We start from the raw sequence: 17,008 nt of genomic DNA, 5'->3' as shown, positions 1-17,008 counted from the left end.
CAGTTTTACCTCTTCACGGAAATTACCTTGATTGAATTAAACCCAGATGCTGCCTTTATCTTTAATCGTTGATCAGTAGCTTTTACCTATTTGTGCTTTTTAGCTGTTGGCATCGTTGGAATAGAAAACTGGTTCACCATAGCATCATGGTGAAGAGTGTGTACACTGCATCCATACTGCCAATGCAGTGTGTGACCTTCTGCACATACGTAACCTCTCTGCCCATCAGTTTCCTCATCTGTAAAATGGGAATAATCATGTTACCTACTTCATAGGGTTGTTATAAAGATTAAATACATTACCTCTGCAGGGTTTGGGACACAGTGAGCACTTACAGTGTTCATAAAATAAATAACCTTTTAAATTCCTTCTCATTACTTACAGAATGTCAGAGTATTTTGACCCAATAAATAGGAGAGCAGTTCTCTCCTTAAAGTCTAGAACTTCTGCTGGCTTAATGATGATGGGGATTTGAGGAAGAATTGGGCTTTTTAGAACTTCTCGAGCCATTTTGAAAAGGTTTTCCAACTGTTGGTTGTGTTGTGCTTTACTAGGGCTCAGTTTGTCTGTTTAGTGCTATGGCTTGCCTCCTCTGATTTATAGAACATTTCTAAGTTTTGATTTAACTTATTTCAAATCTATATTTATGTTACAGGCTCTTTGGGTTTTTTTTCTATCCTCTTGTAACTTTTGAAAGATAGATTTAAAAACAATTTTTTTGTTTTCTCTTTTTAATTTTGTTGTTGTGGGTTTTTTTGTTTGGTTGTTTTGGATATACTGTGCTGCATGTGGGATCTTAGTTCCCAGCCCAGGGATCGAACCTGTGCTCCCTGCAGTGGAAGCATGGAGTCTGAATCACTGGACTGCCAGGGAAGTCCCCTCCCCAAAGATAGATTTTAAAAATCCATAGATTGTATTATTTTGGAACACAGACTTGGTGAGTTTATATTACCCTGAAAGATTACCCAAGGTTGAGAAATTGGGTAGTTTAAAAAAATATTATAGAAACTACTGATTTTTTTTAATGGACTCGTAGAACCCTTGTGACTCATTACCCAATAGTATCCACACTCAGAAAGATTCCTGATGTTTGAGTGACAGAGACTGGGGTGACCTCGGCGGGCCCTGGTGGGAAGAAGAACGTGTGGACATAGGGCGCCATCTTGGCTCCCCCAGTGCCCCCTCGGAGCCCTCTCAGCCTCAGTCACTTGACCGGGAGAGGAAGAGACTTGTACCTATACCTTAGTGATAGTTTCTGTATTTTCCTGGGTAGATACACCTGTATACCTTGTGGCACCTCTTGTTGTTAAGTGATACCTCGTTCCATTGTTTACTTCTACTTCTATTATTACTCTTGCTAAATTCTCCCCAGTCTCAGTGAAACAAGAAGAATAACTAATTGGGAGAAAATCTGCAGCATCCCAGGAAGTACAGATTAATATTTAATCCCATCTTAATGTGCATTTTCCATGTAGTTTATTAATAAATCCCTTAACACTTTTGTTTTGGTTTTTCCTGAGATAATTTAAAAGTTACTTCACTAGTAATTTGAAGAAATGATTAAAATAGCAGGCTTTTGGGAAAACACATTTTAAGTGCTATCACCATTGAACCATGGGATGGTGACCCATCTACTTTCCTGTGCTTTTGTGTAAATCTCTATTAATTGTATGAATCTGTTATTTATGATGTCTATTAATCTTGCCTTCTCAACTTGCTCTGACACTCCCGGAAGGGAGAGACACTCTACTCTGCCTTATATTTTTACTGTGATCCTCTCAGTACCTAGTACCAGACTTATTAAAATTGGTACTCACATACATATTGATGGATTTAAAGTAGTATTTTGTTTAATTTACTGTGACATGTGGTATCTTGTGAAAATGTGTGATGACCTCCTCTTTTATCTACTATAAAATAGTGGGTAAATTAAGTTTGCGTGCCGCGGGCTGTCGTGCAGGGAGAAACTCTTCACTTACATCTGCACGCATGAGGTGCCGGCTACAGGAACCCCTTGGTGTTTGCACCTCCCTGCTTTGATCATCAGCCAGGCATTTGGTGTTGAGCCATAACACGAAGGAAAGCATCCGAAAACTAAGAATTTTAGAACAGCCAGATGACCTAGCTTCTCTTCAGCTCCGGATTTGAAGTAATTACGAAGGAGTCTAACTGTGACTGGTTTTCTTTTCAACACAGCACTATTCTGATTCGGGTCGATGTGGCCCACGCTGCATGGAGCAGGCACGATGAGGCCGGCCTTTATCGAAGAGGCAGTGCACTGTGCATTGTGCAGTTTGGGGTTTGTTTTCCTTTGGCCGATGAGTGGGAACCTCCCATTTTCCGAGCAGTAGTAACACCCCTGGAGGCTGGCCCTCCCACCCTAGCGGGCTCTGCAGACCCAGCCGGCAGGGCTGACCACTTGTGCCTGGGAAGTCAGCTTCCTTTCTGTCCTCAGGCCCCTGGCATGCTGGTGCCTTGCACAGCCAAGGACTCGCAGCTGTCCCAGTTGCCAGACTTTCTGACTTGTGTTTTCAGCCGAGGATGCAGGCTGATAAATTCAGGACAAGTAGTAGAAATGTCAAAAAGGAGCTGGTGATCGAGTCCCCCCTGCAGTGCAAGGATGCAGCCCAGGGAGAAGTGGAAGCAGAGAGCCCAGGGCCAGTGCTGGTAAGAGGGCCCCATCCACGGGGCTTCTGCTGTCTTCTCCAGGCAGTGCTTTTATTGCGTGTGCATGCTCGGGGCCTCTGGCTCTCTGGTTTGATTTTAAACTTGCCTTGCCTGTTTCTGGCGAACTCTCTTCTCTGTTTCCTCCTGTAGATTGACTTCAGTTCCACTTTGATTCTTCTTTGGGAGGAAAGATATGTTGACGTTTCGTGGGTGAATGTGGTTTCCAGGAGGCTCCTTTGTATAGAACAACTGTGTATTGTTCATGTCTCACCTAGCTGCACTGTTGTCAAACGTAAACCCAAGAGGCACATTGTAATTGCCTTTTATAGGATTGAAAAACGTCTTTTGCAAAATTAAAACATATTTACATTATGTGTTTATGTGATTGTGAAAATTATGATGATGACATGGGGGGAGTGTTAAGGAACATAACTGCTGAAGTTAGTTACATGTATTCTCACTCATTTTAACAGGTTTGCCTTGAATTGAGCAAAGTAAGAAATAACCTAAGCTTTGAACCAGTTAATAGAAAAGTTTCTATTTTTAACATTAGTTAAACTCAGAGCAGTTTGGTTAAATTCAAGTGCTTTGGTAGACTTTGTAAGGGAGGAATGTGAAAAATGGTTTTGTTGTTATCATCAGTGAGTAGGTTGTGCTTCTCTCTCGGAATTTCTTTAGTACAATAAAGGCACATAATTTTTTAAGCAAACTGCAAAAAACCACCAACATGCCCTGTGGTGGGGACAATTGAGCCTTTCAAATGATCTGTTAAAGGGATTGTTAAACTTGTACTTAGCAATTTTATATAGTGATTTTTTTTTTAACACGGAGGTTCATTTGCTGTTATAAAGTGTTTGGTTAATGAACTTAATTTTCAATTAATGTCTTTAAGAATCTGAACTTAAACTTCTCTGTAATGGATTTGATTTGAATTAAATTGCCTTTGACCTGTGAGACTGCCTTATATTGTATTGCCTTCAAGATTATGTTGCTAACCACGAACTGAGAAAGTCAGTAAAGTGTTATGGGCTTTTTCACTGTAGGTTTTCATCTGAGAGATTTAGGCCCCCCTCCCCGCTCCCAGCATTGTTTAGAGATGTTATTCGTTATCTTGGATTCCTTTCTGCTAGCACAATAGTTCATTTATCCATTGAGAAGCTTGAGCAGCTTCCATGCAGTAATAGATTTAACCGGTTAAAGCTCCCAGCTGATGTCGCTTATGATTTCTTGGAGGAAGTTGTGTGGTTTGGGTTCCCTTGTGAATATTCTTAAAAATCTTTTGTCAGTGATTCTCCAGATGTGTAGAAATATTTGTCCAGAGGATTAAATACACTGTAGAAAGATGCTCTGTGATTTTTTTTTTTTAACCACCCAAGTGACTTTTAAAAAACTTGCTTCTCTTTCTTGTGCTCAAAAAATCAGCCGCTTATGTCCCAGTTATTTGTTTAGGTCAAATCTCACTCCAGGCAGTTCCACGGGGCGTACGTTTTCCACTGTAATGGATAAGGCTGTGCTGGCTGCAGCTGCACCTGGTGGGAGTGCTTGTGGGGACCCAGAAGCTTCTGGCAGCATGGAGAGCTCTGGCCCGTTCACCTGCAGAGAGAGGTGTGAGGGAGAGGGGAAGGCAACAGTGATACAACAAGAAGCTTTTTCTTATCTGATGGTGTTTCTCTTATTCCATTGGGGTAACTAAGCAAGATAAAAAGAGCTACTACCAGATAAGAGAAGCAAGGATATTTAAGCAGAGCCTCTGCCCAGGGCAGATCTCCTTACCTGTGATTCTCACTGCCCACAACAAATGAGAATTCAGCACACTGCTCGGAATACAGCTTTTCTCCAAGATGATTTTTTAAGAGTATGCCAGCACAGCCATGAGATCTGTGTGTTGCAGTGCTGTTCGTTACTATTATGTTAGTAGCCCGTGTGCCTGTTGAGAATCCCCAAGTCTGTAATGTTTACATGTAAGTAACTTACTTTGAAATCAAGTTTTGGCTGGTTTTAGTTACGTACACAATCACTCCTTGGGGAAAATATTACATAGTTTAGAAAGCAAAAAAGTAATTAATGCATATAATTAGAAATATGAATAGTGTAAAATAGGGAAATGTAAAGTGCCCTTACCTTTAATTTCCAAAAGTGCCCGCCATTTATTATTTGGTGTAAAACTTTCTCCTGTGCACATAAAAATATAACTTATTGTGTGTGCTTGGAAAATGCATAGTACTATAAATTTATGCATTAATTTTCTCCCAGAACATATCAAGAATATCTTTCTTTGTCACCACGTATAGATTTATGCCATCCTTTTTAATGGCTGTACCATAATTTGATTCCATTTGTTTCCAATTCTTTGCCATTAGTGCAATGTATAATCATTGAGAAATGGCTTTGTGGGCTGTGAGTGACTAACAGTGAATGTACTAGTAAACGTATCTGAAAGCACTTATGCTGGACAGAAGTGCTTTTTCTGTAAAACCTCTATCAGAAGTCAGTGTTTCTTTCCCCTCTGCCAGGGCAACAGTTAAGTTTCCCTTAGCAGTGGCTACTTGTTCCATGCTAGGTAAAGTCAATGTTTCTAAGAGAAGTATATGTTTGGACATTACAGATTTTCAGAGGCTGCAAGGTTCAACTTACAGGCACCTATGCAGGTAGGTCATGTCCCTTCACTGTGACAATAAACAGGAGGAAGTACATGGTGAATTTTCCCCATTCCTCTCCAGGCTCACTGCCAACCCTATAGAAAAATGACTTTGTGGGTTGTGAATGACTAATAGGGGAACAATCAGGATATTCTTGGTGTCTACAAGTTAGTTACTCCACTGAATTTGAATACCTATTTTTGCCCCCCAAACTCTAACGTAATTCCTGGAAATAATTTATTCTAATTGTTACAGCTCAACAATTTAGAGGAAAAGGGTGTGGCCTCAGAGAGTCAGAAGTGGCTGGGGTATATGTCCTGTGTGTTGCCTTTGCATTGGGTTACTTTCAAGAGGCGGGTGAGGACTGCAGCACAGGTCTTATTTTGCGAATTTTGAAGGTTGTAAGATGTGAAGATGGAGAGAGCTGCGTTTTCACGTGTTAGGTATGCTCCTTAGGTATTTTTAAAGAAGTATCTTTTCAGAAACACCTTTTCTATTTTTGATTTTTTTCTTTTTTAAAAAACAGCAATCAGAACTTTATTTATTGGCCTCACCACGTGGCCCGGTATTGAACCAGTGCCCCCCTGCGGTGGAAGTGCAGAGTCCTAACCACTGGACTGCCAGGGGATTCCCAATTTTTTATAATTTTCTGGAATCTTCAAGTGTTAAACACTGAATCTGAGTTCTTATTTTAACATTTTAAAGAACAAATGATTAGCTAAATGACCACATGAGAAAGGAGCATGTGTACCAGTGTAGAAAGGAGTAGGAGACTGGGCTGCTGGTTGGACAAGTCAGTGCGTTACCTGGAGAAACCTTTTCTCCCTTAAGTTCTATTTACTCTAGAAATAGCAGAAACGAATTAAGGTACAAACCCTGAAGGCTAAGCTTATGGGTAATGATCATGTTGTTGTCAATATCCTATAAGACTTCAGAGGACTGTGATTGAGTTAATTAAATTATACTTATAAAGCTCTTCTAAAGTTTTTCTGCATCTCTATAGAAGTCTTTAGAAATAATTAATTATATTATGTTGACGATACTTAATATGTAGTTTCTTTTTTTTTTTAATATTGAGTGGTAAAGGAAGGAAGTTCCTTCAAGCTCTGTGTGATGACATATTCCCAGGTGACAAACAACAGGACATTTTACTGATTCAGAGCCATAAGCCTTCACTATGCTCTTTGGTTTTCCCCTTCATTTGTTTGTTTGTTCATTCAGCCACATTTATAAGTACTGAGGTTTGGCAAACATACTGAGTAGTGCATTGTGGATACAGGGGTAAGTGAGATACACGCTCCCTCTCCTCAGGCAGCAAGGTCTGGGGAATGAGGGGCTTCCTTCCTCAGAAATGCTTTTCACGTGGTAGTTTTTAGGCACAGTGAGTGTTAATCTCACCCATCCTTTTCCACTTAGGCAGAAAACACCTAAATCATCATCAGCTCCAGCAAGGACACATTCTATTTTTTAGCACCTAAAGCAGGCCTAGCCTTGCTTTACTGAAGGCATAGGGACCTCTGTTCACATGAATAGTCTGTGCGATTGAGGCCCGGCTGTTGCACCGTATTTTGTGGAGCGGTTGGTGGAAGGAATCTTTGGGAAGTGCATGCTTCTCTTACCCCAGAGAAGGAGCTTGCACAGCTCGTGTCACTGCCTCATTACAGCGCTGAGCCACTCATGTCTTCTGGGAGGCTTGCTCGTACAGAGCATAAAAGTCCACCCAGCCCCGGTGAGTTTCTTTTCTCATGTCTGTCATCATCGTGGAGGCAGAGTGGCTGGTCACTGTTTTTTTATAACAAGGTAATGGCAATTGCTTTCTTTCTTTCTTTTCCGCTGTAAGGATAAAAATAGAAAATATTTATATAGTGCCTCGTTTTGTGTCAGACACTGTTTTAAACCTGTTTAAACATTATTTCAGCTAGTCCTCCCAATTCCAGGAGGCAGGTACTGTTATTATTAGTCTTTTTACAGATGAGAAGACTGAGCACAGAGATGTTAGGTAACCTGCACAAAGTCATACATTTAGGAAGTGACAGAGCCTGGGTTTTAAGCTGCCAGTCAGGTTTTCCAGAACCCATAAGTGAACACATATGTATGATTCATTAACAAAAATGAGTGTGTTCCTTATGCTTGACATTGGGATTATAAAGATGGAAAAGAGGGGTTCAAAATTCTCTGTCCTTAAAAAAGTTTTTAAATTGTTAGAGGAAGGCCAATTTCAAAGTGACAGAACAACAGCAGTTGAATAGCTCGGAAAAATAAAGAGAAGGATGGTCATGCCTGAGGAAGTTGGAAACGTGAACAAGATGGAGTTGGGAGTTACGTCACTTTCCTTTTGAGTGTCCCGTTTTATCATCTTCCCGGAAAGTTATACAGGAGCACAGACTGGTGGAATGTCTGACAGTCTGGAGACATCTTATTTTCTCCCCTAGATTTTTTTTTTTTTTAAACTGATTTACAGCACGATCCAGGATAACCCTGAAATGTTTATTCCCTAATCAGTAGAATAGGCACCGTGGTCCCCGTAGTGTTTAGAGGAGGCTGCCATTTGCCCAGTGTGCTCTACCCTTTGACAGGTAGTGGCTAAATGCAAGATAGCAGAACTATGTCACAGGCAGTGGGTGGTGTTGGGTGGTCTCAGAGAAAGCACTTTGGAGACCAGATTCAGGTTTGGTCTGGAATCTGCCTTTCAATCTCTGAGGATGACCACCCTTCCCTCCCCAACTCCGTGCCAGCCCGGCCCTGGCTTTAGGACTTTTCTCGTCTGTGAAATGAGAAGTGTGTAGTAAATAATCTCGAAGGTCTCTTCTGGGGCTAAAGCTCTGTATTTCAGGGTCATTAGCTTTGGTCCCATAATAACCTGTGATGGAGTCAGATCCAGATCCTAGAGTTTCAGTTTCAGGTTCTAAGCTTAGTTTATCCAAAATCGTTTGGGTTTTGAGTTGTAGGAGCTGTAAAACAGGGGATACTGGATTTCCACCCAATGTAATGAATAAGATGAGTGCAGTGGGTTGGCAGACCTAGAAATAAATAGAAGTGGTAGCAAATTTGCAGTTACCAGGGATTACTGTACAAGAGAGGCAAGAAGACCTGGCTTGAGCCTACAGATGACACGACTGAGTATAATTTTTAGAAACAAGAAGACTTGGAAATTATAGTTTATCCTCAACTTTCCAGAAGTTTGAAATATCCCTGTAATGTGATACATACGCTCTTCCGAAGTTGCTCTTAGAGTACCCTTTTGAGGCTTCAGAAGTTTTTAGTGCTCGCTTTCCAGACAAGTGTACGTGCTGCTCACTAGTGGGTCTCTGAGTGCTCTGCCGGGTGCTTGGGGAAGAGCCAGTCTGAAATTCTGTTTTGGGATCTCCTTCGTGGAGAGCCGTCACTACTAAGGGAGAAGCAGAAGTTAGTGGTGCCAAGGGCCCTGCGCTCACAGTCAGGAGTCCTGGGTCCTGTGTCTTCTAAACATTCGACATTTCTAAGCTGAGATTGCGTTTCTGTCAGATGGAGGTAGTCGTGGTGTCTGTCATCCAGACTCCTCATCTCCGAGGGTTGTCTGGCTGCCCTGGTCAACTTACTGCATTCAGTCTTTTCTTACTTCGAGCCATGCTCCAAAGTGCCACCGGACCAATCTTTCCAAAACGCAGATACGGTTATTAATTTCCTCCCTAAACCCCTCCCCTGACTTGCCTTTACAGAGAAGGCAAAGCACGGCCCACTTGACCTTCAGAAGTTGGCCCTGAACTTGCTTGCAGGTCTCCCTCATCTACTGCACTTTACAAAATGCGTCCTGACCCAGGCCCTGTATTCTTCAACCGGGGGTGCTTTCACACCCGGGCACAGTGCTTCTTTTGCCTGGCGTGGCTTCACTGCCCGACCATTCTCCCTCATCCTTCAAGTCCCGGTCACATGCCAGCTCCTCCAAGAAGCTTTTAAAACTCTCTCCCCACATCTTCCCATAGACTCTGTTCTCCGTGGCCCATCATGGCATCGTTATTCTAGCGTGTTAGGTTATTATGCATCTCTGCTGTGTTGTAGCTAAGGCTTGTACTCTAGTCTCCCTCACTAATGCGGGGGCTTCTGCCCCACAGGAACCATGGTTTTCTTTGTATTGTCTCTGCCATAATGTCAAAGCTCCCCCCGCCTTTTTTTTCTTTTCTTCTCGGCATCACTTTTGCAGGATGCGAAGAACAGGTTGCAGAAAGGGCTTCTGGGGGAGACGGGATCTGAGGATCATTCTCCCTCTTCATTCTTCCCTCTTCCACCTTCATCACTTTAGCCACTAATATTCAAGTACGTTGAAATGCCAAAAAGTAAAAAAGGATGCACCTAGAGGAGCCTGCTTGACTAAATGTGATGTGGGTATTGTGCCCCCAAACTCTCCTTTGCTTCTGTTATTTTTGATCTAAATTAAAATGTTAGTTAACACTTCGTGACTTGAGGACACAAGTGCAAACTTAGGTGACCAGGGTCAAAACTCTTCTATTTCTTCCTCTTAGCCAGCACCCTTTCCGTGTGAGTACTACTTCTTCTCATCAGCCACACCTGAAACTGTAACATCACCTTTAATGGTTGTAGGACATTTGGAAAAAATCATTGTGTGACCTTATTACCAGAATCCCAGTAAATTGATTATATGTGGAAAGGGTAGTGGAGACCTACAAGATGTAGGGCAAAGAAGACCACTCTTCCTGGGGGGAAAGAAAGGAAAGCGGGGCCTGTTAGCAACACTGAACAATGTAGGTCACCTGCTTTACTTGACCAAGACTCGACCTGACTGTTTTGTCCCTAATAGGGTAGTTTTTCCCAAATTTGTCTTGTGTCCCCAAGTGAAAATTTCAGGAAGTGGTCTGTCCTTTGTTTTGCCATGAAGTATTAAAAATTACCTGTGTGTTAAAAAAACATATGTTTCATACAGTCTATAATAGTGCTGTCTAATAGAACTATATAGCATGAGCCACATATGTAATTTTAAATTTTCTTATAGCCAAATTAAAGTAAAATCGATAGGTGTAATTGATTTTAGTAATATAGTTTTAACCCAATATTTCCAAAAATATCATCATTTTGGCATTTAATCCTTATAAAATATCAAGGCATTACACATTCTTTTATTCATACTAAGTGTTTGTAAATTTGTGTCTATTTTACACCTATAACACATCTGAATTCAGGATAGTCACATGTGGCTAGTAGCTACTGTAGTGAACGGTGCAGGTCTATAACCTTACATATTCCATAGCAGAAACACTTCAAACCAGAAAGTTGTCATTTTGGTGGGTGAGTCATTGGATGGGGTGGGGAGGAAGTGCATGATTTAAGTTTAAGGTTGGGTTTTCCTTGTGAAGATCATGTCCTTGAAGTATTTGGAGGTAATGTAAATGAGGTTCTACCTGATGGCATTAAAACCTCACATTCAAACCTGATTCTTCAGGAAGATTTAATATTTTGGAGTATGATTTGTAATGTACTTGATATGGAAAATGAATATCCTTCAGGAAAGGACTCTGCCTTTTCTCTCTCCCCCGTGAGATCATGGAGCCTGGGCAGTTCAGTGTAGCTTACGTTTCCAGATCTCAGAGCAGGGCAGAAAGGCTCAGATTTCTGTCCTTGCTGGAGGTGTGCAGGCTGAAGCATCACAGTGTAGAGCAGTGTTGTGCATTTCTCATACAAAGAGAAGTGGAAGCATTTAGGGGGGCGCTTCCTGTTCTGGAACTCTGAAATTCCATCACGTGTCTTGCTAGTGGGTGATGGGAAAGGTCCTGGGCTTGGGGCCTGGAGACCCGTGGGTCACCATCTGTGAGACCTTTGTTAATTCATGTAACCCCTCTGAGCTTCAGTTTCCGCATCTGTGAAATGGTGATGATACAACCGTAAGAAATTTGAGGAGGTTTAAAGAGAAGATATATGTGTGATCCAGCAAAGGCATGTTTATGTTGTAGGGACTAAAATTCTCCTGTATCTGAATGACACTTAACTATGTATGATCCCCGTGACCACCGTTTGGTGAGGTCCTGCTCTGTACCAGGCACTGTGTATTGAAACCCTTCAATAACCTTGTGATAAAGATAAGAGAAATTGGTACTTTTCCCATTTTCAGATGTGGATATGGAGATTTAGTAACTTGTCTCAAGGCCACATAGCAAACAAGGAGTCAAGCTAAGATTATTTTTTTTCTTTCTTTTTTTTTTTAGAAAGCTCCCTTATGTATATATGTATGTATGTATGTATGTATGTATGTATTTTTGGCTGCATTGGGTCTTCATTGCTTTGCACGGGCTTTCTCTAGTTGCGGTGAGCGGGGACTACTCTTCGTTGCGGTGTGCAGCCTTTCATTGCGGTGGCTTCTCTTGTTGCGGAGCATGGGTTCTAGGCGTATGGGCTTCAGTAGTTGTGGCTCGCAGGCTCTGGGCCCGTGGGCTCAGTAGTTGTGGTGCACGAGCTTAGTTGCTCCACAGCACGTGGGATCTTCCCGGACCAAGGCTTGAACCCGTGTCGCCTGCATTGGCAGGTGGATTCTTAAGCACTGTGCCACCAGGGAAGTCCCTCAAGCTAGGATTTAAAAAAAATACTTTTTAATATGAAATTCTCAAACACACACAACGGTAGGTAGACTAGTAGAGTAGTTCTCTAACTTGGGTGGCGTCACAGTCACACACAGATCACAATCAGATTGCAGGAACCCACCCCCAGAATTTCTGATTCAGTGGGTCTGAGGTGAATGTGCATGTCTAAAAAGTTCCAGGCGATGCTGCTGCTGCTGGTCTGGGACCATGCTTTGAGAAACACTGGACTGATATAAGGAATCCCCATCCCCCTGTCGCCACCTGCAACAGTAGTAAATATTTTGGGGACCAGGACTTCAATCCTAACTCCCCACACCTGCCCTTGGTGGTCTCTGAACTGCCTTTCTGGTGATGACATGCTCAGAAGCTCCTGTGAACCAGAAATGTGTTATGAATTCCATCCCCCGCCACCAATATTTTCAGATAAGTAGCTTAAAGTAGGTTGTTTGGAAATCTGACTCAATCTGGCTTTTCAAGCCCTTTAGCCTAATTACTTAACCTCTTTATTTCAGTTTTGAAAATAACTTTTATCGACATAGGAAGAATTAAAAATTTCAGGCCATAATGCTAAAAAAAAGGGGAGGGAAATTATTAGTTGGAACAGAGTCTGTAGTATAGATTTAAGATAGAATTATTTAGGCACCTACCATGGTGCATCTCTTTCTCTTTTGCTTTCATCATCACTTTGCACATGTGAAAAAATGGCAGCCAGAATTAGTCGCTGGGATGGATGTGTGTGTGTGAGAGATGCTTGCAGAGCTGTCCCTCAGGCTCTCCGCCTGTTCTCTCTCTCCTCCTCACACCCTTCTTTACCCCTCTTTGGCTCATGCCCTGTGTTAGGATAGAAAGAAGACACTTGAGGTGCTGTCTGCAAGGGTGGTCCCTCCTCCACTCAGTTCTCTCCTTGTGCTCCAGAGGCACAGGGCATAGAGGAAGCCCCCTAGATCCCTTGCTCTCTCTGGCACCCCCATTGAGCACAGCTGACTACATACAAGCAGTTGTGCAGGTTTTTGTTAACTGGTGTTATTACCTTCATTATTATCTCAGTTCTCTTTCCATTTTCTAGATGCTGTTGACTTGACAGTTTTTCATAGAGTCTTTAATTCTGCTCATTTTAGTAATAGGATAATAATTTTGGAAAACCACAGTTATTTATAAAAATGACAAATACAAAACCCAGGCACTTATCCTTCCATTAAATTGATTGATTTTGAGTGTCCAGGTATTGCTCATACTGACATGCCTGATTAAATAAAATCTCTCAGTGACAAGTTTTCTCATTTGAGTGCTCTTTTTAGTACTGTGTAAAAAGGGAATTCAGCATCTTATCAGTGTTTATAATATAAAAAACTATATTCACAAGTGTGTTATTCTTGGTGTTAGTCTGTTCTGAGTGTAACACCACATTTCAGCATGAGAAACATATTTAGATGTGTACAAGTCTGGTGTTCATTATGCATTCTTCTAGACATTCTCCGGTTCATCAGCTGTTATGGTTTAATGCTCAGGTTTGAGCTTTCTTCTCAGTCCAAGCTTAGATAGGGCTCCCTTTTTCCTCCACTTTTCTATAGCACGTGCTTGTGCATCAGTGAACCTGCAAAATTTAAAATGTAGAGGCTTAGAAGAAGAACAGGGACCAAGGAAGAGCATGGTCCGGGGGCTCAGGAGACCTGGGATTCAGGCCCAGCTTTGCCAGCAACTCTTTCTGGGACCTTAGGACAGTCACTTAACTCCCATCCATGCTCCCAGGTGTCTCTGTCTGTAAGACGAGAGGGCTAGAGCAGATAATCTCAGGTTCTGATGTTTGCACAATTGTAGTTCTAGTATTACTGAACCTCCTGCTCATTTTAAACATGCACGATTCTGAACAGCTGCTGAGACCACTGTTCCTACACACACTTCTCCACAGTCTGGAGAAGAGCATGTATTGCTGAAGGAGACTGTCATCATATGTTGGTTACCATGGTCTCCTAAGTTCTAATGCCCTGGGTTAAGGGAAGAAGACCATGTGTATTACAAGGAGATGGGAGGCATTTTCCACGGCTGGAAGATGTATGGACGTAGTTTTATGTCTCTCAGTCTTCACCGGTTTGCTGGCTTCCTTAGGGCCCTTCTCGACATGGCCCACCTGCCACTGTGGCCTCATTTTTCACCACAGGCTATAGTCTAGGGGTGGCTTTGAGACATGTGGGTACCCCAGGTGAGCTAATCATTGGGACGACCTCAAACACAGGCTATTCATGGGACTTCCCTGGTGGTGCAGTGGTTGAGAATCCACCTGCCAATGCTGGGAACATGAGTTCGAGCCCCAGTCCAGGAAGATCCCACGTGCCGTGGAGCAACCAAGTCCATGCACCACAACTACTGAGCCTGCGCTCTGGAGCCCACGAGCCACAATTACTGAGCCCGCGTGCCACAGTTGCTGAGCCTGCGTGCCACAACTACTGAAGCCTGCGCACGTAGAGCCCGTGCTCCACAACAAGAGAAGCCACCACAATGAGAAGCCAGCGCGCTGCAACTAGAGAAAGCCTGCGCTCAGCAGTGAAGACCCAACGCAGCCAAAAATAAATAAATAATCTAAAAAAAACCCCAAAACGACATGCTATTTAGATAGTTGTTTATTTTAGAGGGGGAACTGAGGGCTGCCTGGGGCAGAGGTGAAACGGGACCCCTTGTGCAGAGCTGTTCGTCTCTGACTCCAGTGTTCCCACCTATTCAGAGAAACCAAGGCCCTGCGGGTAACTATCCATCGTTTCTTAAGCATATCCATTCCAGGAGTTCCGCTGCTGACCTCAGGCGGCTTGTCCATGTATTCTTTGCAGCCGCATCGAGTGCCCTTTCAGAAAGGAGTTCTTGTAAACATAGTTTTCTGCATCACATTGGATTTCCAGTGATGCAGACACTGGTGCCCCAAGCCCTTGGCCAGCTGCCGTCTGCTCCCTTCATGCAACTCTGCCCAGCTATTCTGAACTGCCCGCTGCTTCCTGAACTCACCCTGCTCAGAGGGGATCAACCAGGCCCTGGAAGAGACTCCAGCAACTTCCTATTCATGACTTTGTGTTTTCTTTACCCCCTTCCCTCTTCGATTGTACAGATTTCAGGCCCCACAAAATCTGGTTCCATCCGTGAGTGCACTCCCTGCCTTCTCCATTTTCTCTGCCAGGAGCCCCCAGTCCACCCTGAATCCTGGCTGACTCGTTCAGCTCTTACACTCAGCTCTAACCGCCTCCTTTAGGAAGCACCCGCGTTGTTGGGCCCCTTTGCACACTGAGTGCCTGTGCTATGCCAGGTGCTGTTCAGGGGCTGGACAAAGCAGAAATAATATAGACACAGTAAATAAAATAGAACTCTTTGCCCTCATGGAGCTTGTAATCTAACTGGAGTGGGAGGGGGAGGGGAGTCAGGTTCATTCTAGTGGGTCAGGTGCCACTCCTGGGTTCCCACTGCTGTCATTCTTCTCGGGACTGTTCACACACCTGCCTTCCCTCTGGAATTGTGAGCTTTCTCGGGTGGGGGCTTTTTATCTCAGTGTCCCAAAGACCTGGCACAAGGCGCATGGATAGGCTCAGTGAAAATCTGTGGAGAGAAGGAACGTGTAACTGCTAATAGCATTTGCACGTGAGGAAGGGGGGCAGCTGCTAATTTCCTGCACCCACCCTAATTATAGGAAGCTGAGGACTTTTCCTTCAAAGCTGACAACTTCAAGAAGTTCCCGGTGCGAGTACAGAGTGAGTGAGAGTTGTGTGCAAGACGGTAGTGCAGAAAGGCTCGGGGGCCACGCTGATTAACGTCTGGTTGCAGAAGCCCTCTCCTCCTTACTGCAGGCCGTGTCGTCCCCCTCTCCCCGGCGACAGTGCTGGGGTCCTGCTGGCAATGTTGAGAAGTGCACCATTTTGAAAATGGTCTCAGTTCCATGAGGGATTTTTATCTCAGCTGGTCGAGTAGCTTTTATAGCTCTGCAGATAAATCAAGGAAGCCCTAAATTCTTTATAAGCAGAAGCGATGCATTTCTCATTGCTTAAAATAGGGTGCTCCAGGAGCTGCCATTTCCTCAGTTTGCTATTTCAAGAAGTGGCATTCAGGGTTTCAGCTCGTGTTAACATTTAATTACCAGGCGCACAAAGGCAAGAAATGACTAGAAAGTTCACGGGAAGCTATCATGTCAGAGGGAAGAGCAGTAGAATCAGAAAGCCTTTTTGTGTAGCTCTTCCCATGGTTTTTGAGGCTTCATACATGTTTGGCCAACACTGAACTCATTTGTGGGTTGATGCTCTCCGGTTCTGCTGGATTCCAGGGGAATCTCATTTTCTTGGCGCTCAGAAGATCCCCTGGCTTCTGATGGCCTGTGGATCTGGAATTTCAATCTGCGTGGTTGTTGAGCAGCCAGACGCAGAGCAGCAAATGCTGTAGGAAGGGCTGAGTTCAGAGAGGCTCAGAGGGAGATGGACGGGAGGGCACGTGGATCACGCCCTTCTGTGCCCGTGAGAGCCACGTGATCACTGGAGGCTCGCCTGCTGCCCGCTGCTTTGACCAGCAGATGGGGACTGGTGGCCTTGGTGTCAGTGGCTCACCTGTGCCCATGATGTCCCTTGAGGTGGAGGTGCTTCTCCCCACCGTCTGGTCACATGGCCCTGGCCTCAGGCTGTTCCTGTGAGTCTCTTCCAAGGAAGCCAAGGCTTTGATTCTTTGATAGAAAACCGTGTGTGGGCCCCAGTGACTCTGCTCCATCTTCTGCCCTGCGGAAGCGCCACACAACCCTCGATGAGCAGCGTCCCTTGGGATTTACCCCCCGCCCCTTCTCTCCTCCTCAGTGTAGATCCTGCTGATCTCATGGAGCTGCCCTCGTGGCGGGTGGGTCTAAAGTGTACACCCCGACCCCCAACTGTTCTCAGCCCTTCCTGACACGAACCTCATCAATAATCAGTTCAGTTTATAACGTAAGCGTCTATTCGGGTTTTCTTTGGGCTCAGTCCCTGAATTCCACTGTCACCTCTATTTATTATTATATATTAATAGTTTCCTCTGCATTCGGCCTTCTGTTTTTCCTTTTTTTGTGAGAGTCCCTGCCACTGTTGTCTGTTTAATATGTTCCTTGGAGGATAGAGGAAAGTTTTTGTAAACAGATTGGTGAAATTG

The 17,008-nt window shown here is 43.7% G+C and overlaps 1 protein-coding gene across 12 annotated transcripts in view; it reads left to right on the top strand.

Annotated features, from left to right (window-relative positions):
- The window catches only part of DOCK9 (dedicator of cytokinesis 9), a 378,503-nt gene that overhangs the window by 201,781 nt on the left and 159,714 nt on the right, over positions 1 to 17,008 (top strand). For 4 of the 12 annotated variants that reach the window (XM_059995765.1, XM_059995762.1, XM_059995761.1 and 1 more), the window contains exon 1: positions 2,452 to 2,667. The exons of 6 other annotated variants lie outside the window; for them this stretch is intronic. In XM_059995765.1, coding sequence (XP_059851748.1) covers positions 2,542 to 2,667 — 126 coding nt within the window. In that variant the 5' untranslated portion in view covers positions 2,452 to 2,541. Of the gene's footprint in view, positions 1 to 2,451; positions 2,668 to 17,008 lie in introns of those variants that run through there. 2 more of the 12 variants (XM_059995758.1, XM_059995757.2) reach the window with 2 other exon arrangements.

Source organism: Delphinus delphis, chromosome 18, assembly GCF_949987515.2.
Source record: "Delphinus delphis chromosome 18, mDelDel1.2, whole genome shotgun sequence".
Classification (NCBI taxonomy): domain Eukaryota; kingdom Metazoa; phylum Chordata; class Mammalia; order Artiodactyla; family Delphinidae; genus Delphinus; species Delphinus delphis.
The sequence above is the reverse complement of the archived record's forward strand: the minus strand, read 5'-3'. Positions and strand labels throughout refer to the sequence as shown.